This window comes from Thunnus thynnus, chromosome 16 (assembly GCF_963924715.1).
Source record: "Thunnus thynnus chromosome 16, fThuThy2.1, whole genome shotgun sequence".
Classification (NCBI taxonomy): domain Eukaryota; kingdom Metazoa; phylum Chordata; class Actinopteri; order Scombriformes; family Scombridae; genus Thunnus; species Thunnus thynnus.
In genome coordinates this window covers 11,031,696-11,053,809 of record NC_089532.1, presented here as the reverse complement: position 1 = coordinate 11,053,809, position 22,114 = coordinate 11,031,696, and the positions used below count along the sequence as shown (strand labels likewise).

General features: G+C 36.6%; 7 gene segments (V, D, J or C); 5 read left to right on the top strand and 2 right to left on the bottom strand.

Moving 5' to 3' along the window:
* Positions 1 to 405: 405 nt before the first annotated feature.
* On the top strand, positions 406 to 1,446 carry LOC137199575 (Ig lambda-1 chain C region-like). The segment is given in 1 exon segment: positions 406 to 1,446. A coding segment is annotated over 1 exon segment (312 nt).
* A 2,047-nt stretch (positions 1,447 to 3,493) lies between these two features.
* LOC137200181 (immunoglobulin lambda constant 6-like) lies at positions 3,494 to 5,654 on the top strand. The segment is given in 2 exon segments: positions 3,494 to 3,611; positions 5,332 to 5,654. Coding segments are annotated over 2 exon segments (441 nt in total).
* Positions 5,655 to 9,533: 3,879 nt separating this feature from the next.
* On the top strand, positions 9,534 to 10,160 carry LOC137200179 (immunoglobulin lambda constant 6-like). The segment is given in 1 exon segment: positions 9,534 to 10,160. A coding segment is annotated over 1 exon segment (405 nt).
* Positions 10,161 to 10,798: 638 nt separating this feature from the next.
* Positions 10,799 to 11,323, bottom strand: LOC137200178 (Ig kappa chain V region 3547-like). The segment is given in 2 exon segments: positions 10,799 to 11,109; positions 11,275 to 11,323. Coding segments are annotated over 2 exon segments (360 nt in total).
* Positions 11,324 to 14,861: 3,538 nt separating this feature from the next.
* LOC137200113 (Ig lambda-1 chain C region-like) lies at positions 14,862 to 15,519 on the top strand. The segment is given in 1 exon segment: positions 14,862 to 15,519. A coding segment is annotated over 1 exon segment (312 nt).
* Positions 15,520 to 16,915: 1,396 nt separating this feature from the next.
* Positions 16,916 to 17,437, bottom strand: LOC137200177 (Ig kappa chain V region 3547-like). The segment is given in 2 exon segments: positions 16,916 to 17,226; positions 17,392 to 17,437. Coding segments are annotated over 2 exon segments (357 nt in total).
* A 2,750-nt stretch (positions 17,438 to 20,187) lies between these two features.
* LOC137200129 (Ig lambda-1 chain C region-like) lies at positions 20,188 to 21,135 on the top strand. The segment is given in 1 exon segment: positions 20,188 to 21,135. A coding segment is annotated over 1 exon segment (312 nt).
* The last annotated feature ends 979 nt before the right edge of the window (positions 21,136 to 22,114 follow it).

Genomic DNA, 22,114 nt, shown 5'->3' with positions numbered 1-22,114 from the left:
TATTATACTGAGTTTTGCACCAGAACGTGATAAAATTGGTATTTATTTTGGGTAATTTATATATTATGGGTATTTTTCGCTTTGCATTGAGCTCAGCTAAAGTTTGGAGAAAACTTTTTGCAGATATTATTAATTGTTTATTATTGTAGATGGTGTTATGATGACATATTTGCAAAAAAAAATCTAATTTTCATATATTTTATTTTTAATCAATTGTTTGTTTCACAAAATGTTGTTGTAAAATTTCTCTGACAAACATTTTAACAACCAAACAATAAATTTAACTTTATTTATTATTTTTTAACATTCAAACAATTTTTAGATTTAAAATATAATGTTGGTTTCTGTAAAACAAATAAATGAGTTTATATTTAGATCCAGTTTTGCTGTAGTTTGTGTTTACAGTTGGTTAGTTTGATGTTGAGAAAAGGAAGTGAAACAGACAGATGACAAAGTCTTTAACTGTAATCACACATTAGTGTTTCACCTCTTAACTTTTATATAAACTCATCAAGAAAATCATTGCAAGAATAATTATTTACTCTAACACATTTAGATTTAATTTAATGATCATTAAATGAAATGAATCATTACATTTGAACCTAACTCATGTTGTATATTGTCTGATTCTTAGTGATTTATGATGATTTGCCACAATAGATTCATTGCTTTAAATGTCAAAATTACAAGTTCAAACACCATTTAGCTTTTTTAACAAAACCCTCATTTCCTCCCATTTCTCACTGCCTCTCCTCTGTCTGATCACAGTGTCACACACACAGTTAATCCACAGCATTGTTAACCTCTGTCATGTATCATAACTCAGCTGTCTGTCCTACAGTAGAAGTTAATCTGCTCCTTGTGTGTCTCTGCTCTCCCCTCCAGCTGGCCCCATGGTCAGGCCCTCAGTCTCTCTGCTTCCCCCCTCCTCTCAGCAGCTCTCTGGGGGCTCGGCCACGCTGGCCTGCCTGCTGACCGGCTACTCTCCTCAGGGAGCCGTGGTGAGCTGGGAGGTGGACGGTAGAGAGGTGACAGAGGGGGTCCTGAGCAGCTCAGAGGAGGAGAAGAGCGGACGCTACAGCAGCAGCAGCATCCTGAGCCTGAGCCAGGAGCGCTGGATGGAAGGAGAGCTGTACTCCTGCAAGGTCCTCCATCAGGACCACAGCCAGACCCAGTCCCTCCACAGGAGCCAGTGTAAGGGCTAGAGGGGCTGGCTGAAGCCCAGGACAGGAGCTGTGTCTGGGGGGAGCAGGAGGAACACACCTGCTCATCTGATCAATATGAGTTTTAATGTCTGTAGAGTAAACTGAAGCTTTGTGTGACAAAGAACAACAACAACTTAGAGAGTAATGTGTGTAGCTCAGCAGCTAGATGTGAGTGTGCTTAATAACTGTCCTGTTGATGATTGATGTTTTTGCTAATAAAGCTTGCACTGATGAAAGAAAACATTATAAATATTTTGTTCTTTTATCTTATGAAGAGTGGTAAGAAATGAAAAGGTTTTACAACTTTAACTGATTCTCCTCTCTGTGGAAATTGAAAAGCTTCGGACTTAAGTAACAAAGTTAATTAACAACATTTTAACTGGTAATGGAAGGAGAATAATGTAGTAACAAGAATTTTTTTTTTTAAATACAAATTTATATCATGATTAAAAAACTTGGAAAATATATTTTGGAATTAGATTTTCAGTGTTGAAAAAATCATGACTGAAATATGTGATCAGGCAACATTTGTCAGAGCTCTTCTGCTGAGAGTAAATGTGAAAAAAAAAACATGATTTAGTGTCAAAAGATGTTTCTCTATTACAAAAAATACAAATAAAGAATTGAATCCATGTAGCTGAGTAAAGATGTATTCCTCCCTCTTTCTTCTCCAGTAGGTGTGTTGTAGTTCAGAGATATTGATGAGGCTACAGATCTACTCTGTTCAACTATTTGTGCAAAATCATGACTCTATCTTGATGTGTATTCAGTTTTCTCTCACTAATCTTACTCATATTCTGATGCATTGCCATTATGTTTCAATATAACCATTTTTTAATCAGTCAAACATGTAACCAATAAAATAAAACTGAATATTATAGTAAATCACTATCTTTGTGTGTATTTTGTGATATATTATTCATGAGAAATGCATATTCATGCCAGTATTATACCTCATCTTTCCAACATGCTTCACTTCAACATCAAGTCAGGTTTCTATTCATTATTTTATAGTATGTGTAACAATATAATATGAAATATAAAGTATAACATATTTATCATTTCTGAATGTAAAACGTTTTTAGATGAAACTGTTACAGTAGATTGTTTTGTGCTGCTGAATGTAAAACTATTGGTGGAAATATTGTTGAACATCAGTTGCTGTCAGAGGATATATTCTTACAACAACTCTGTTCTTGAAATGATGTGAAATAATGATGAAGATTTAACTGAAAAACTGCAGGTTGGAAAATGTCTTTCAGTTTGTTTCAGTCTTATTTGATCTCTCACTTTTTTATTTGTACATAAACATGGAGCTATGGCTCCTGGTTAGCTTAGCATTACAAATGTAAATAGGGAGAAACAGCTAGCTTGTCTGTAGGTAACAAAATCTGCCTATAAAACCTCTAAAGCTCACTAATTAATATCTGGCTTGTTTAATATTAACAAAAGCCAAAGTTTTTTGTCTGGCAACATCACATAAACCCCTGTTAAACCACAATTTGTCTTGTTTTTTCAATTAGTTTTTTGGGGGATTAAACAGGCAACATATAACATGTTAATTAATGAGCTTTAGAGGTACTGGTGGGCAGATTTTGTCGCCGTCAGACAGAGCCAGGCTAGCTGTTTCCCTCTGTTTCCAGTTGTTATGCTAAGCAAAGCTAACTGGCTACTGGCTCTTGCTTTGTCTTTAACTGACAGATATGAGAGTTTGTATCAGTCAGCAAGACGGTGAATCAGCAAATATCTGAGAATGTCCAGTGAATAATGTTTTCAAGTGACAAACAACATGTTGATGTGTGTCTAAGTTTCTAGATTGTGGAAAATGTTCCGGTTTTTTTTCACAACTTCTGATATCAATGTATGTGGAAAATGAACATCATGATGGTTAGTTTCAATGTCAGTTTCACACTTTTTGACATGGAATGAAAGGAAGATATTTAAAAATATAAAATATGCCAATATATTCATGTGTACATGTTGTTTGTGATTGGTACAGTTTGTGCTTGGTGAGGTTACTGTCAGCTCTGTGTTCAGTGGTCTGTGTCAGAGTCTCTTCCTCTTCAGCAGCTGCAGTCGGTTCCTGCTGTAACAGCTCAGTGTCTCTGCAGTCTGACTGAGGGAGGTTTTTGTACGACTACAAATCACTGTGTGAACACTTCAGCACTGTTTATTTCATGTGCACTCTGACAGTAGTAAACTGCTGCATCTTCAGCCTGAACTCCACTGATGGTCAAAGAGAAGTCAGTGTCTTTTCCACTGCCACTAAACCGAGCTGGTGTTCCTGAATGACGTGTGCTTACGGATCTAATCAGGAGCTTTGGAGTCTGTCCAGATTTCTGTTGATACCAGGACATACAATCATCACCATCACAAAGGAGGTTTACAAGTGGGTTACTTTTACAGGTCAGAGTGACAGTGGATCCTGGAGTAGATGTCACTACTGGAGGTTGAGTCACAGTCACCTGACCGCTGCATCCTGCAGACAGAAACAAATCTTTCATTTATCAGCAGAAATTAATGACAGAAAAGGAAACACATCATGTTTGAAATGTTGCTGAGTGAATGAACCTGTAAAACAGCAGCAGGCCAGCGTCCAGATGAGGATGGTGATGAGAGTCATGATGGTTGTGCTTTCTGCTGTGACTGACAGATCTGAGTCCTGCAGTGTTGAACTCACAGGACTATAAACCTTCTCAGTTCACTGGAGGATCAGCTGACGATGCAAAGCCTCCTCTCTATGGAAATGATTTCTCTGCTCTCAACAGACTGAAGGCAACTTGGGACACAAAATCAGGAGAAATACTGTTTGGATTTACACCATCTATGATCTTAATGGAAAATTATATTTATAGAAGTGCAGTTGAGGATTTATGGAAAAGTTTGTGTCGACTGTGATTGGTTTGATATTTCTATTTGTTTATGCTTAATTGACTTACAAGGTTTATTGTAGATAAATAATATATTTCACTTCTGATTAATATGAGGTTGTAAATCTATATTATTAAAAAGCATCATGTTAATTTAAACCATGTATAACTGTTAACGAATATGAATTGTGATGATTGTAACAAGTAGACTATAATCCTTTTTCTGTCAGATGTAGAAAAGTAAAGAATTATTTAAGAAATAATCTTGTTTCATACAATAATTTCAATCTATATTATTAAAAAAATGTTGTAGATTCAATAAAGTATCATTTTTTCTTTGTTATTTTAAAAAGCAGAGTTTTTTCAGTGGATAGATGCTTGTTCACAGGGCAGGAGGTTTTTGTACGGCCACTTAATGAGTTTGTATCACTGTGGTCCACTTTTGGTGGAGGAACCAAACTCATCGTTGACTGTAAGTACCAGAGATTTATTACTTTTTATAATATATAGCATTTATAACTTTTATCAAATGTTGAATGAGAAGGTGATCAACTTCAGTGTTTGCATGTTTTTAAAAAAGTGAATTTTGTTATTAATGAAACAAGACTGATCTCACAATCTGAGAAGAAACTTTGCAGAGATCAAAATTCACTCAGTATTTAAGATAATACATTTTTGGATAAAAAAGATAAACATACATTTTCTAATATACTATTTTTACGATGACTTTTAACTTTTATTTAACTTTTAAATATTATCTGCATTCAAATGTTTGACAACAATATTTTGGGGAAGAAAAGCAAAGATTTATCTACGAAACATCAGTAGTTTTTTTGGGGTTTTTTTTTAAATTTACTTATTTTGATCATCCAAACTGTTTTTAAAATCTATTGTTGTTTACCATTAATATGATTTTATCACTTAATGCAGCTCAGCTTTGTGTTCACGGTTCATTTATTTCACATTAGTAGTGAAAAGGAAGTGAAAGAGACAGATGACAAAGTTTTAACTGTATTCACATGAGTGTTTCACTTCTGTCAGTTTAAACACAAGAAAATGAATTATTCACTGTCTCACATTATGAAACAGATATGAAGATGTCATCAATAATTATTATCAATGAACCTTTTTCACTGCATTGAACTCATGTGTCTGATGGTCTGATTCTTAGTGTATGAGTGCAACAGCAGCACAAGCTCTAAAGTTTTCCGTCTTTGTCTTTTCTCCCCCCTCTCCTCCCCCTCTCTCTCCTCCAGTGGGTGTGGTGCGGCCCACCCTGACCGTCCTCCCCCCCTCCAGAGAGCAGCTGCAGCAGGGCAGTGCCACACTGGTGTGTCTGTCCAGCGGGGGTTTCCCCTCAGCCTGGAGGCTGGACTGGAAGGTGGGGGGCAGCAGCAGCTCCTCAGGGGTGTCACACAGCCTGGAGGTCCTGGGGAGGGACGGCCACTACAGCCGGAGCAGCACCCTGAGCCTCTCTGCAGACCAGTGGAGGAAGGTGGGCTCAGTGAGCTGTGAGGCCAGTCTGAGTGGACAGACCCCTGTCACTCAAACCCTGGACCCTGACCGCTGCTCAGAGTAGAGCTTCAGCAACACTTCCTGTCTGGAAATGATGCTTCTTTTTCTTTGCTAGAGATCTTGATGAAGCTACAGATCTTCTCTGTTCAGCTGTTTCTTCAAGTTTCACATCTCTCTACTCATTGTTTTAATGTGCATGTTGCTTTCTAATACTGATCTTCCTTATATTCTGCTTTATGTTCATTACTTTTCAAATGAAATTTAATATTCTGAGTTTCACTCCAAGACAAATTATTCATACATGTAAAGTGTGAAATGAACATTGAACCATTATTCAATAAAACTGTTGATTATAATGAGTCAGTGTCAGTATTTCTTTTATAATATATTCGCCATGAAAAATACCTTCTTAATCATGCCAATATCATTATACTTGACATTATAATACCTAATAGTATAGGAGATGGTTGACTTTTATTACTTTGTGACATTTGAATGTGTATTCATATCAAATTGTAAAATGTTGAATAATTAAATGGAAAGCTTTATTTCATTTTGGGAAGTAGTTGTATTATTTTCTGCAGCTATTAGTAGAGAAACCTTCAAATAGTTGTTGCTATCGATGGCTACACTCTAACAAGGGTTTCATATTTCCAGCTAACTCATAAAGAGATGGAATTAACGGTCAAGAATAAGTTTAAACTGTAAATGAAAGGGTTTAAGTTTGTTTCAGTTTGATTTAACAAGGACAGAAGTCTCGGTTGCCTGGCAACATCACAGTGAAGACGAGATTCCAGGAAGTCACTGCATGCAACTAGATCACATAAAAACATGTAAAATTGCTGCTTGTCCTTTTTGTAATTTCCTTTTTTTCTTCTTTTTTTTTTTACATACTAAACAAACAACATATAACATGTTAATTAATGAGCTTTAGAGATACTGGGGGGCAGATTCTGTTACTTTACCTACAGAGCCAGGATAGCTGTTTCCCCTGTTTCCAGTGGTTATACAAAGTTAACTACTGGGTCTTGCTTCATCATTAACTGCCAGATATAAGAGTGTTATCGGGCGACAAGAAAGTGTTAAAGCATATTTCTGAAAATTTCTAATGTATTTTTTTAAGTGATTGTATGCTGCCACCACATATAAAGGGCAGCTTCTGTTATTTGGCAAAGGAAAATCTTAAAGAGATGTTCATGAAGCAGGTCAGCAGGCAGGAGCTTGTGCAAAAAAATGTGATGTTTATTATAAAAATTTCAATGAGAGAGAGGCAAGAATGAACCCCAAGAAATTCAACAAAATCTCAATGTCATTTACTACAGAACAGTTTCATCCTTCCTACCTCAACTTGACAAAGGGCAATCACTCACGTGCAGCTAATGATGCACACCTGTTGTCACTATCACTGATTAAACACACATCTGCCCTACCATCACAAAACACGCTTAAAAGAAATCACAGCAAGACTGAAGCCCTTCAACAAAATATAATGTGAATCACAAACTACTCAACTGAAACCCGTAATCCATTATTTGTGTAACATGACTGATAAATTAACAGAAACATTGGACTGGGATTAATGATTTAATACACAAATCACTGGCAATGTTGGGAACTAAGGCTCAGTGAAAACAGAGAGGAGCAACATTTTCACAGTGATAAATAAGATGTTAATGTGCATTTAGGTTTGCAGTTTGTGGAAAACATTCAGAATTGTTTTCTTTTTTGTTTGTTTTGGGGGGTTTTTGCAACTTCTATCATTACTGTCTGTGGAATCATGGAATGTCACTTGTCATTAAAATGTTAGTTTTACACTTTTTGACATGGAATAACAATGAAAGTATATTAAACTAAAAAGTATGCACGTATATTCATGTTAATATGTTGTTTGTGATTGGTACAGTTTGTGCTTGGTGAGGTTACTGTCAGCTCTGTGTTCAGTGGTCTGTGTCAGAGTCTCTTCCTCTTCAGCAGCTGCAGTCGGTTCCTGCTGTAACAGCTCAGTGTCTCTGCAGTCTGACTGAGGGAGGTTTTTGTACGACTACAAATCACTGTGTGAACACAAGAGCACTGCTTATATCGTGTCTACTCTGACAGTAGTAAACTGCTGCATCTTCAGTCTGAACTCCACTGATGGTCAAAGAGAAGTCAGAGCTGCTTCCACTGCCACTAAACCGAGCTGGTGTTCCTGAATAACGTGTGCTTGCATAATATATTAGGAGTTTTGGAGTCTGTCCAGATTTCTGTTGATACCAGAACATATAATCTCTATTACTATATCTAAAAACAGCCTGGCTGGTTTTACAGGTCAGAGTGACAGTGGATCCTGGAGTAGATGTCACTACTGGAGGTTGAGTCACAGTCACCTGACCGCTGCATCCTGCAGACAGAAACAAATCTTTCATTTATCAGCAGAAATTAATGACAGAAAAGGCAATACATCATGTTTGAAATGTTGCTGAGTGAATGAACCTGTAAAACAGCAGCAGGCCAGCGTCCAGATGAGGATGGTGATGAGAGTCATGATGGTTGTGCTTTCTGCTGTGTTGACTGACAGATCTGAGTCCTGCAGTGTTGAACTCACAGGACTATAAACCTTCTCAGTTCACTGGAGGATCAGCTGACGATGCAAAGCCTCCTCTCTATGGAAATGATTTCTCTGCTCTCAACAGACTGAAGGCAACGTGGGACACAAAATCAGGAGAAATACTGTTTGGATTTACACCATCTATGATCTTAATGGAAAATAATATTTATAGAAGTGCAGTTGAGGATTTAAGGATAAGTTTGTATCGACTGTGATTGGTTTGATATTTTTATTTGTTTACGTTTAATTGACTTACAAGGTTTATTGTAGATAAATAATATATTTCACTTCTGATTAATATGAGATTGTAAATCTATATTATTAAAAAGCATCATGTTAATTTAAACAATGTATAATTGTTAACGAATATGAATTGTGATGATTGTAACAAGTAGACTATAATCCTTTTTCTGTCAGATGTAGAAAAATAAAGAATTATTTAAGAAATAATCTTGTTTCATACAATAATTTCAATCTATATTATTAAAAAAGTGTTGTAGATTCAATAAAGTATCATTTTTTCTGTGTTATTTTAAAAAGCAGAGTTTTTTTCAGTGGATAGATGCTTGTTCACAGTGCAGGAGGTTTTTGTACGGCCACTTAATGAGTTTGTATCACTGTGGAGGACTTTTGGTGGAGGAACCAAACTCATCGTTGACTGTAAGTACCAGAGATTTATTACTTTTTACAAGATATAGAATTTATACCTTTTATCAAATATTTCATGACACTGTGATTAAGTTCAGTGTTTGCATGATTTTCTGTTTTTTGTTATTAATCAAACGAGGCTGATCTCACAATCTGAGAAGAAACTTTGCAGAGATCAAAATTCACTCAGTATTTAAGATAATACATTTTTGGATAAAAAAGATAAACATACATTTTCTAGTATACTATTTTTACGATGACTTTTAACTTTTATTTAACTTTTAAATATTATCTGCATTCAAATGTTTGACAACAAAATTTGGGGGGAAAAAAAGCAAAGATTTATCTACGAAACATCAGTAGTTTTTTTTTTGTTTTTTTTAAATTTACTTATTTTGATCATCCAAACTGTTTTTAAAATCTATTGTTGTTTACCGCTAATATGATTTTATCAGTTAATGCAGCTCAGCTTTGTGTTCACGGTTCATTTATTTCACATTAGTAGTGAAAAGGAAGTGAAACAGACAGATGACAAAGTTTTAACTGTATTCACATGAGTGTTTCACTTCTGTCACTTTAAAAACAAGAAAATGAATTATTCACTGTCTCACATTATGAAACAGATATGAAGATGTCATCAATAATTATTATCAATGAACCTTTTTCACTGCATTGAACTCATGTGTCTGATGGTCTGATTCTTAGTGTATGAGTGCAACAGCAGCACAAGCTCTAAAGTTTTCCGTCTTTGTCTTTTCTCCCCCCTCTCCTCCCCCTCTCTCTCCTCCAGTGGGTGTGGTGCGGCCCACCCTGACCGTCCTCCCCCCCTCCAGAGAGCAGCTGCAGCAGGGCAGTGCCACACTGGTGTGTCTGTCCAGCGGGGGCTTCCCCTCAGCCTGGAGGCTGGACTGGAAGGTGGGGGGCAGCAGCAGCTCCTCAGGAGTGTCACACGGCTCGGAGGTCCTGGGGAGGGACGGCCACTACAGCCGGAGCAGCACCCTGAGCCTCTCTGCAGACCAGTGGAGGAAGGTGGGCTCAGTGAGCTGTGAGGCCAGTCTGAGTGGACAGACCCCTGTCACTCAAACCCTGGACCCTGACCGCTGCTCAGAGTAGAGCTTCAGCAACACTTCCTGTCTGGAAATGATGCTTCTTTTTCTTTGCTAGAGATCTTGATGAAGCTACAGATCTTCTCTGTTCAGCTGTTTCTACAACTTTCACGTCTCTCTACTCAGTGTTTTAATGTGCATGTTGCTTTCTAATACTGATCTTCCTTATATTCTGCTTTATGTTCATTACTTTTCAAATGAAACTTAATATTCTGAGTTTCACTCCAAGAGAAATTATTCATACATGTAAAGTGTGAAATGAACATTGAACCATTATTCAATAAAACTGTTGATTATAATGAGTCAGTGTGTTTGTATTTCTTTTAAAATCAATTCGTTATGAAAAATAGCTTCTTGATCATCCAAATATCATCATTCCTGATGTTATAATACTGTATATCTAATAATACAAGAGATGGTTGCTTTTTTATTAACTAGTGACATTAATTTTGAGTATGAAATCATTTGGAATTTTAAAATGTCGAATAATAAATTGGAAAGCTTTATTTCCTTTTGAGCTGTAGTTGTATTATTTTGTTCTGCATTAGTGGAAAATCTGTCAAATATTTGTTTCTATTGGTGGCGATACTCTAACAAGAGCTAAATGTTTCCAGCTTACTCATAAAGATATTGAATAAACTGACAAGAACTGAAGTTTTAACTGTAAATGTAAGAGGGTCTTTCAGTATGTGTCAGTTTTATTTAGGTTCATTGTGGTTCTGCTTGATGACTCTTGTGTGTCAGAGTCACAGTGTTGTGTTCACTCGACCAGTTATCCTCATCACAGTCTCTTCATCAACCCTCTGCAGCTGCAGCAGGCCGTTTTCACTTCAGTCAAACTGAAGGAGGTTTTTGTACGACTCTAAATCACTGTGTGAACACTCCACCAGTATGGTAGCCCAGACAGTAGTAATCTCCAACATCTTCAGCCTGAACACCACTGATGGTCAGAGTGTAGCCAGAACCAGATCTACTGCCACTGAATCGAGATGGAGTTCCTGAGTTTAGAGTTGATGCGTCATATATAAGAAGTTTGGGAGCTTGTCCTGGTTTCTGAAGGTACCAACTGAGATCAGCACCAATGTTTGAACTCCCTGTGGCGCTGATGGTCACCGTCCCTCCAAGACTAACAGACTTGGATTTGTCAGTCTGAGTCAGAAAATTGTTGGCAGAAGACTCTGAAATGAGAAATGAAAAATCTTGAAGAGTAAATATTATAGCCAATAGCCAATGGAGAAGCAGTTCAGGTTGTGATTGGAGAGAAAAATAGAAAAGACATTTAAGCAAAAGTAAAAGGGAGAACACAGACTGGATTTGCACCAAACATTTTCAGAATCTCTCACCCCGACTCAGAAAACCCAACATGACCAGCAGAGTTATTGGCGACATCATCTTGATGCAGTTTTCAGTGTGAGTGCATGAAAACAGTTCAGACTCTCTGTGACACAAGAACTTAAACTCTGAGGAGCAGTGATGCATGAAAGTCATGCAAAATACATTTAAGAAGGCAAACACACACCTGTTGTTGTGAAACAGAAAGAGCAGAGGTGAGGAGGAGTGAGAGATCAACCTCTACAGAGGATCATTCTAATTCAAAGTTCATCCAGAAAACATTGACTTTATCCTCTTTATTATGTTGTTTAGCTTGTATGGCGCCACCTGCTGGCAGATTGGATGAACACTTAACTCAGCATGATCTGACCCAACATTTGATTGATTTTGATTTCTCTGTTTTCACAATCATTTTTATTATTGTTGTTGTTAGCACAAAGGCAGGAATTTAAACCCATTTTATCTCACTTTAGGGCCTGTTCAGTGTTTTAGGTGACCAACTCTTTCCCTTCACACTTAACAGGTGTCTACTTTAATTAAAGTATGTTATATTGATTATCTGGTATTTGATTTATCTGAAAAGTTGAGTAATAAGTTGAAATTGATTGTTTGGTGTGCAGGATCTTAGACAGCCACTAAATGTTCTGTTTGGGCTGCTGTTTGTGTTAATAAAATGATACTGTTAGCATAAATAATGTTTTAACAACCCTGTTAATAGAAGGATGAGTTTCAATGAGATAAGAGAAGAACATTATTAGAAAATGTTGGACTACATCCTGTGAGACAAGATGTGAGTAAACAACATGTTGTTGATTGATGTTTACAGAAAAAATCCCAAAGGAATAGGTTGACATCTTGGGAAATACAGTTATTTGATTTCTTGCCGAGAGGAAGATGAGAAGATCAGCACCACTTTTTTATTTGTACATAAATATGGAGCTATGGCTCCTGGTTAGCTTAGCATTACAAATGTAAATAGGGAGAAACAGCTAGCTTGTCTGTAGGTAACAAAATCTGCCTATAAAAACCTCTAAAGCTCACTAATTAATATCTGGCTTGTTTAATATTAACAAAAGCCAAAGTTTCTGCTGGTTGTCTGGCAACATCACATAAACCCCTGTTAAACCACAACTTGTCTTGTTTTTTCAATTTGTTTTTTGGGGGATTAAACAGGCAACATATAACATGTTAATTAATGAGCTTTAGAGGTACTGGTGCGCAGATTTTGTTGCCTTCAGACAGAGCCAGGCTAGCTGTTTCCCTCTGTTTCCAGTTGTTATGCTAAGCTAAGCTAACTGGCTACTGGCTCTTGCTTTGTCTTTAACTGACAGATATGAGAGTTTGTATCAGTCAGCAAGACAGTGAATCAGCAAATATCTGAGAATGTCCAGTGAATAATGTTTTCAAGTGACAAACAACATGTTGATGTGTTTCTAGATTGTGGAAAATGTTCCGTTTTTTTTTTTTTTTTCACAACTTCTGATATCACTGTATGTGGAAAATGAACATCATGATGGTTAGTTTCAATGTCAGTTTCACACTTTTTGACATGGAATAAAAGGAAGATATTTAAAAATATAAAATATGCCAATATATTCATGTGTACATGGTGTTTGTGATTGGTACAGTTTGTGCTTGGTGAGGTTACTGTCAGCTCTGTGTTCAGTGGTCTGTGTCAGAGTCTCTTCCTCTTCAGCAGCTGCAGTCGGTTCCTGCTGTAACAGCTCAGTGTCTCTGCAGTCTGACTGAGGGAGGTTTTTGTACGACTACAAATCACTGTGTGAACACATCAGCACTGTTTATTTCATGCACACTCTTACAGTAGTAAACTGCTGCATCTTCAATCTGAACTCCACTGATGGTCAAAGAGAAGTCAGAGCTGCTTCCACTGCCACTAAACCGAGCTGGTGTTCCTGATTCAAGTGTGCTTGCGAAATATATTAGGAGTTTTGGAGTCTGTCCAGATTTCTGTTGATACCAGTACATAGCATCATCTCCATCACTATATCTGTAAACAGCCTGGCTGGTTTTACAGGTCAGAGTGACAGTGGATCCTGGAGTAGATGTCACTACTGGAGGTTGAGTCACAGTCACCTGACCGCTGCATCCTGCAGACAGAAACAAATCTTTCATTTATCAGCAGAAATTAATGACAGAAAAGGAAACACATCATGTTTGAAATGTTGCTGAGTGAATGAACCTGTAAAACAGCAGCAGGCCAGCGTCCAGATGAGGATGGTGATGAGAGTCATGGTGGTTGTGCTTTCTGCTGTGTTGACTGACAGATCTGAGTCCTGCAGTGTTGAACTCACAGGACTATAAACCTTCTCAGTTCACTGGAGGATCAGCTGACGATGCAAAGCCTCCTCTCTATGGAAATGATTTCTCTGCTCTCAACAGACTGAAGGCAACTTGGGACACAAAATCAGGAGAAATACTGTTTGGATTTACACCATCTATGATCTTAATGGAATAAAATAACTTCCTTTAGAAACAAATTTGAGGATTTACAACATTTGTTTCAATGGTAGTGGTTGGTATCTATTTATTTAATTTGTTTTACATACAAGGTTTCACAAATACACTATATACTCATTCTGTAATTTATGATTAATTATATTTATGATTATTTAGAAATGTTGTGTTTATTTAACATTGTCTCAAATATGTAACATGTTTACAATCTGAATTTGTTACAGGGCAAATCAACCTGTTTTGTTGTCACTTGTACAAAATTTCATAAAAATGATGTAAAATATTTTGATTCATGAAGAAATTTAAAACTAAATCAATGAAAACATTTTATACATTTGATAAAATGTTAATTATCCAGTTTTAGCAGAAAATAAAGTGACTTTTCAGTGGATAGATGCTTGTTCACAGTGCAGGAGGTTTTTGTACGGCCACTTAATGAGTTTGTATCACTGTGGTTGACTTTTGGTGGAGGAACCAAACTCATCATTAACTGTAAGTACCAGAGATTTCTCATTTCTACAACATAATATATTATACTGAGTTTTGCACCAGAATGTGATAAAACTAGTGTTAATTTTGGGTAATTTATATATTATGGGTATTTTTCACTTTACATTAAGCTCAGCTGAAGTTTGGAGAAAACTTTGTGCAGATATTATTAATTGTTTATTATTGTAGATGGTGTTATGATGACATATTTGCAAAAAAAAAATCTAATTTTCATATATTTTACTTTTAGTCAATTGTTTGTTTCACAAAATGTCGTTGTAAAATTTCTCTGACAAACATTTTAACAACCAAACAATAAATTTAACTTCATTCATTATTTTTTAACATTCAAACAATTTTTAGATTTAAAATATGATGTTGGTTTCTGTAAAACAAATAAATGAGTTTATATTTAGATCCAGTTTTGCTGTAGTTTGTGTTCACAGTTGGTTAGTTTGATGTTGAGAAAAGGAAGTGAAACAGACAGATGACAAAGTCTTTAACTGTAATCACACATTAGTGTTTCACCTCTTAACTTTTATATAAAGTCATCAAGAAAATCATTGCAAGGATAATTATTTACTCTAACAAATTTAGATTTAATTTAATGATCATTAAATGAAATGAATCATTACATTTGAACCTAACTCATGTTATATATTGTCTGATTCTTAGTGATTTATGATGATTTGCCACAATAGATTCATTGCTTTAAATGTCAAAATTACAAGTACAAACACCATTTAGCTTTTTTAACAAAACCCTCATTTCCTCCCATTTCTCACTGCCTCTCCTCTGTCTGATCACAGTGTCACACACACAGTTAATCCACAGCATTGTTAACCTCTGTCATGTATCATAACTCAGCTGTCTGTCCTACAGTAGAAGTTAATCTGCTCCTTGTGTGTCTCTGCTCTCCCCTCCAGCTGGCCCCATGGTCAGGCCCTCAGTCTCTCTGCTTCCCCCCTCCTCTCAGCAGCTCTCTGGGGGCTCGGCCACGCTGGCCTGCCTGCTGACCGGCTACTCTCCTCAGGGAGCCGTGGTGAGCTGGGAGGTGGACGGTAGAGAGGTGACAGAGGGGGTCCTGAGCAGCTCAGAGGAGGAGAAGAGCGGACGCTACAGCAGCAGCAGCATCCTGAGCCTGAGCCAGGAGCGCTGGATGGAAGGAGAGCTGTACTCCTGCAAGGTCCTCCATCATGACCACAGCCAGACCAAGTCCCTCCACAGGAGCCAGTGTAAGGGCTAGAGGGGCTGGCTGAAGCCCAGGACAGGAGCTGTGTTTGGGGGGAGCAGGAGGAACACACCTGCTCATCTGATCAATATGAGTTTTAATGTCTGTAGAGTAAACTGAAGCTTTGTGTGACAAAGAACAACAACAACTTAGAGAGTAATGTGTGTAGCTCAGCAGCTAGATGTGAGTGTGCTTAATAACTGTCCTGTTGATGATTGATGTTTTTGCTAATAAAGCTTGCACTGATGAAAGAAAACATTATAAATATTTTGTTCTTTTATCTTATGAAGAGTGGTAAGAAATGAAAAGGTTTTACAACTTTAACTGATTCTCCTCTCTGTGGAAATTGAAAAGCTTCAGACTTAAGTGACAAAATTAATTAACAACATTTTAACTGGTAATGGAAGTAGAATAATGTAGTAACAAGAATGTTTTTTTAAATACAAATTTATATCATCATTAAAAAACTTGGAAAATATATTTTGGAATTAGATTTTCAGTGTTGAAAAAATCATGACTGAAATATGTGATCAGCCAACATTTGTCAGAGCTCTTCTGCTGAGAGTAAATGTGAAAAAAAAAAACATGATTTAGTGTCGATAGATGTTTCTCTATTACAAAAAATACAAGAAAAGAATTGAATCTATGTAGCTGAGTGAAGATGTATTCCTCCCTCTTTCTTCTCCAGTAGGTGTGTTGTAGTTCAGAGATATTGATGAGGCTACAGATCTACTCTGTTCAACTATTTGTGCAAAATCATGACTCTATCTTGATGTGTATTCAGTTTTCTCTCACTAATCTTACTCATATTCTGATGCATTGCCATTGTGTTTCAATATAACCATTTTTTAATCAGTCAAACATGTAACCAATAAAATAAAACTGAATATTATAGTAAATCACTATCTTTGTGTGTATTTTGTGATATATTATTCATGAGAAATGCATATTCATGCCAGTATTATACCTCATCTTTCCAACATGCTTCACTTCAACATCAAGTCAGGTTTCTATTCATTATTTTATAGTATGTGTAACAATATAATATGAAATATAAAGTATAACATATTTATCATTTCTGAATCAAAAACTTTTTTAGATGAAACTGTTACAGTAGATTGTTTTGTGCTGCTGAATGTAAAACTATTGGTGGAAATATTGTTGAACATCAGTTGCTGTCAGAGGATATATTCTTACAACAACTCTGTTCATGAAATGATGTGAAATAATGATGAAGATTTAACTTAAAAACTGCAGGTTGGAAAATGTCTTTCAGTTTGTTTCAGTGTAATTTGGGTTCATTGTGGTTCTGCTTGATGACTCTTGTGTGTCAGAGTCACAGTGTTGTGTTCACTCGACCAGTTATCCTCATCACAGTCTCTTCACCAACCCTCTGCAGCTGCAGCAGGCCGTTTTCACTTCAGTCAAACTGAAGGAGGTTTTTGTACGACTCTAAATCACTGTGTGAACACTCCACCACCAGGGTAGCCCAGACAGTAGTAATCTCCAACATCTTCAGCCTGAACACCACTGATGGTCAGAGTGTAGCCAGAACCAGATCTACTGCCACTGAATCGAGATGGAGTTCCTGACTGTAGAGTTGAGGCTTTGTATATAAGAAGTTTGGGAGTTTGTCCAGGTTTCTGAAGGTACCAACTGAGATCAGCACCAATATCTGAACTCCCTGTGGCGCTGATGGTCACCGTCCCTCCAAGACTAACAGACTTGGATTTGTCAGTCTGAGTCAGAAAACTGTTGGCAGAAGACTCTGAAATGAGAAATGAAAAATCTTAAAGAGTAAATATTATAGCCTATAGCCAATGGAGAAGCAGTTCAGGTTGTGATGGGAGAGAAAAATAGAAAAGACATTTAAGCAAAAGTAAAAGGGAGAACACAGACTGGATTTGCACCAAACATTTTCAGAATCTCTCACCCTGAGTCAGAAAACCCAACATGACCAGCAGAGTTATTGGCGACATCATCCTGATGCAGTTTTCAGTGTGAGTGCATGAAAACAGTTCAGACTCTCTGTGACACAAGAACTTAAACTCTGAGGAGCAGTGATGCATGAAAGTCATGCAAAATACATTTAAGAAGGCAAACACACACCTGTTGTTGTGAAACAGAAAGAGCAGAGGTGAGGAGGAGTGAGAGATCAACCTCTACAGAGGATCATTCTAATTCAAAATTCATCCAGAAAACATTGACTTTATCCTCTTTATTATGTTGTTTAGGTTTTATGGCGCCACCTGCTGGAATATCTGATAAACATTTATCTCAGTAACTCAGTTTTTCCACAAACCTTTTTATTATTTTTGTTGTTAGCACAAAGGCAGGAATTTAAACCCATTTTATCTCACTTTAGAGCCTGCTCAGCGTTTTAGGTGACCAACTCTTTCCCTTCACACTTAACAGGTTTCTACTCTAATTAAAGTATGTTATATTGTATATTTGGTATTTGATTTATCTGAAAAGTTGAGTAATAAGTTGCTAGCTGTTTCCCTCTGTTTCCAGTTGTTATGCTAAGCTAAGCTAACTGGCTACTGGCTCTTGCTTTGTCTTTAACTGACAGATATGAGAGTTTGTATCAGTCAACAAGACAGTGAATCAGCAAATATCTGAGAATGTCCAGTGAATAATGTTTTCAAGTGACAAACAATACGTTGATGTGTGTCTAAGTTTCTAGATTGTGGAAAATGTTCCGTTTTTTTTTTTCACAACTTCTGATATCACTGTATGTGGAAAATGAACATCATGATGGTTAGTTTTAATGTTAGTTTCACACTTTTTGACATGGAATAAAAGGAAGATATTTAAAAATATAAAATATGCCAATATATCCATGTGTACATGTTGTTTGTGATTGGTACAGTTTGTGCTTGGTGAGGTTACTGTCAGCTCTGTGTTCAGTGGTCTGTGTCAGAGTCTCTTCCTCTTCAGCAGCTGCAGTCGGTTCCTGCTGTAACAGCTCAGTGTCTCTGCAGTCTGACTGAGGGAGGTTTTTGTACGACTACAAATCACTGTGTGAACACTCCACCACTATGGGCACTCTGACAGTAGTAAACTGCTGCATCTTCAGTCTGAACTCCACTGATGGTCAAAGAGAAGTCAGAGCTGCTTCCACTGCCACTAAACCGAGCTGGTGTTCCTGATTCAAGTGTGCTTGCAAATTTTATTAGCAGTTTTGTAGTCTGTCCAGATTTCTGTTGATACCAGAACATAGCATCATCTCCATCATAATATCTATAAACAGCCTGGCTGGTTTTACAGGTGAGAGTGACAGTGGATCCTGGAGTAAATGTCACTACTGGAGGTTGAGTCACAGTCACCTGACCGCTGCATCCTGCAGACAGAAACAAATCTTTCATTTATCAGCAGAAATAAATGACACAAAAAGGAAACACATCATGTTTGAAATGTTACTGAGTGAATGAACCTGTAAAACAGCAGCAGGCCAGCGTCCAGATGAGGATGGTGATGAGAGTCATGGTGGTTGTGCTTTCTGCTGTGTTGACTGACAGATCTGAGTCCCGCAGTGTTGAACTCACAGGACTATAAACCTTCTCAGTTCACTGCAGGATCAGCTGACGATGCAAAGCCTCCTCTCTATGGAAATGATTTCTCTGCTCTCAACAGACTGAAGGCAACATGGGACACAAAATCAGGAGAAATACTGTTTGGATTTACACCATCTATGATCAAAATGGAATAAAATAACTTCTTTTGGAAACAAATTTGAGGATTTACAACATTTGTTTCAATGGGAGTGGTTGGTATCTACTTATTTAATTTGTTTTACATACAAGGTTTCACAAATACACTATATACTCATTGTGTAATTTATGATTATTTATATTTATGATTATTTAGAAATGTTGTGTTTATTTAACATTGCCTCAAATATGTAACATGTTTACAATCTGAATCTGTTACAGGGCAAATCAACCTGTTTTGTGTGTTCATAAAAATGATGTAAAATATTTTGATTCATGAGGAAATCTAAAACCAAATCAATGAAAACATTTTATACATTTGATAAAATGTTAATTATCCAGTTTTAGCAGAAAATAAAGTGACTTTTCAGTGGATAGATGCTTGTTCACAGTGCAGGAGGTTTTTGTACGGCCACTTAATGAGTTTGTATCACTGTGGTGGACTTTTGGTGGGGGAACCAAACTCATCATTAACTGTAAGTACCAGAGATTTCTCATTTCTACAACATAAGATATTATACTGAGTTTTGCACCAGAACGTGATAAAACTAGTATTTATTTTGGGTAATTTATATATTATGGATATTTTTCGCTTTGCATTAAGCTCAGCTGAAGTTTGGAGAAAACTTTGTGCAGATATTATTAATTGTTTATTATTGTAGATGGTGTTATGATGACATATTTACAACAAAAAAAAAATTCTAATTTTCATATATTTTACTTTTAGTCAATTGTTTGCTTCACATAATGTTGTTGTAAAATTTCTCTGACAAACATTTTAACAAACAAACAATAAATTTAACTTTATTCATTATTTTTTAACATTCAAACATTTTTTAGATTTAAAATATGATGTTGGTTTCTGTAAAACAAATAAATGAGTTTATATTTAGATCCAGTTTTGCTGTAGTTTGTGTTCACAGTTGGTTAGTTTGATGTTGAGAAAAGGAAGTGAAACAGACAGATGACAAAGTCTTTAACTGTAATCACACATTACTGTTTCACCTCTTAACTTTTATATAAACTCATCAAGAAAATCATTGCAAGAATAATTATTTACTCTAACACATTTAGATTTAATTTAATGATCATTAAATGAAATGAATCATTACATTTGAACCTAACTCATGTTGTATATTGTCTGATTCTTAGTGATTTATGATGATTTGCCACAATAGATTCATTGCTTTAAATGTCAAAATTACAAGTACAAACACCATTTAGCTTTTTTAAAAAAACCCTCATTTCCTCCCATTTCTCACTGCCTCTCCTCTGTCTGATCACAGTGTCACACACACAGTTAATCCACAGCATTGTTAACCTCTGTCATGTATCATAACTCAGCTGTCTGTCCTACAGTAGAAGTTAATCTGCTCCTTGTGTGTCTCTGCTCTCCCCTCCAGCTGGCCCCATGGTCAGGCCCTCAGTCTCTCTGCTTCCCCCCTCTTCTCAGCAGCTCTCTGGGGGCTCGGCCACGCTGGCCTGCCTGCTGACCGGCTACTCTCCTCAGGGAGCCGTGGTGAGCTGGGAGGTGGACGGTAGACAGGTGACAGAGGGTGTCCTGAGCAGCTCAGAGGAGGAGAAGAGCGGACGCTACAGCAGCAGCAGCATCCTGAGCCTGAGCCAGGAGCGCTGGATGGAAGGAGAGCTGTACTCCTGCAAAGTCCTCCATCATGACCACAGCCAGACCAAGTCCCTCCACAGGAGCCAGTGTAAGGGCTAGAGGGGCTGGCTGAAGCCCAGGACAGGAGCTGTGTCTGGGGGGAGCAGGAGGAACACACCTGCTCATCTGATCAATATGAGTTTTAATGTCTGTAGAGTAAACTGAAGCTTTGTGTGACAAAGAACAACAACAACTTAGAGAGTAATGTGTGTAGCTCAGCAGCTAGATGTGAGTGTGCTTAATAACTGTCCTGTTGATGATTGATGTTTTTGCTAATAAAGCTTGCACTGATGAAAGAAAACATTATAAATATTTTGTTCTTTTATCTTATGAAGAGTGGTAAGAAATGAAAAGGTTTTACAACTTTAACTGATTCTCCTCTCTGTGGAAATTGAAAAGCTTCGGACTTAAGTAACAAAATTAATTAACATTTTAACTGATAATGGAAGTAGAATAATGTAGTAACAAGAATTTTTTTTTTTAAATACAAATTTATATCATGATTAAAAAACTTGGAAAATATATTTTGGAATTAGATTTTCAGTGTTGAAAAAATCATGACTGAAATATGTGATCAGCCAACATTTGTCAGAGCTCTTCTGCTGAGAGTAAATGTGAAAAAAAAAACATGATTTAGTGTCGATAGATGTTTCTCTATTACAAAAAATACAAGAAAAGAATTGAATCCATGTAGCTGAGTGAAGATGTATTCCTCCCTCTTTCTTCTCCAGTAGGTGTGTTGTAGTTCAGAGATATTGATGAGGCTACAGATCTACTCTGTTCAACTATTTGTGCAAAATCATGACTCTATCTTGATGTGTATTCAGTTTTCTCTCACTAATCTTACTCATATTCTGATGCATTGCCATTGTGTTTCAATATAACCATTTTTTAATCAGTCAAACATGTAACCAATAAAATAAAACTGAATATTATAGTAAATCACTATCTTTGTGTGTATTTTGTGATATATTATTCATGAGAAATGCATATTCATGCCAGTATTATACCTCATCTTTCCAACATGCTTCACTTCAACATCAAGTCAGGTTTCTATTCATTATTTTATAGTATGTGTAACAATATAATATGAAATATAAAGTATAACATATTTATCATTTCTGAATCAAAAACTTTTTTAGATGAAACTGTTACAGTAGATTGTTTTGTGCTGCTGAATGTAAAACTATTGGTGGAAATATTGTTGAACATCAGTTGCTGTCAGAGGATATATTCTTACAACAACTCTGTTCATGAAATGATGTGAAATAATGATGAAG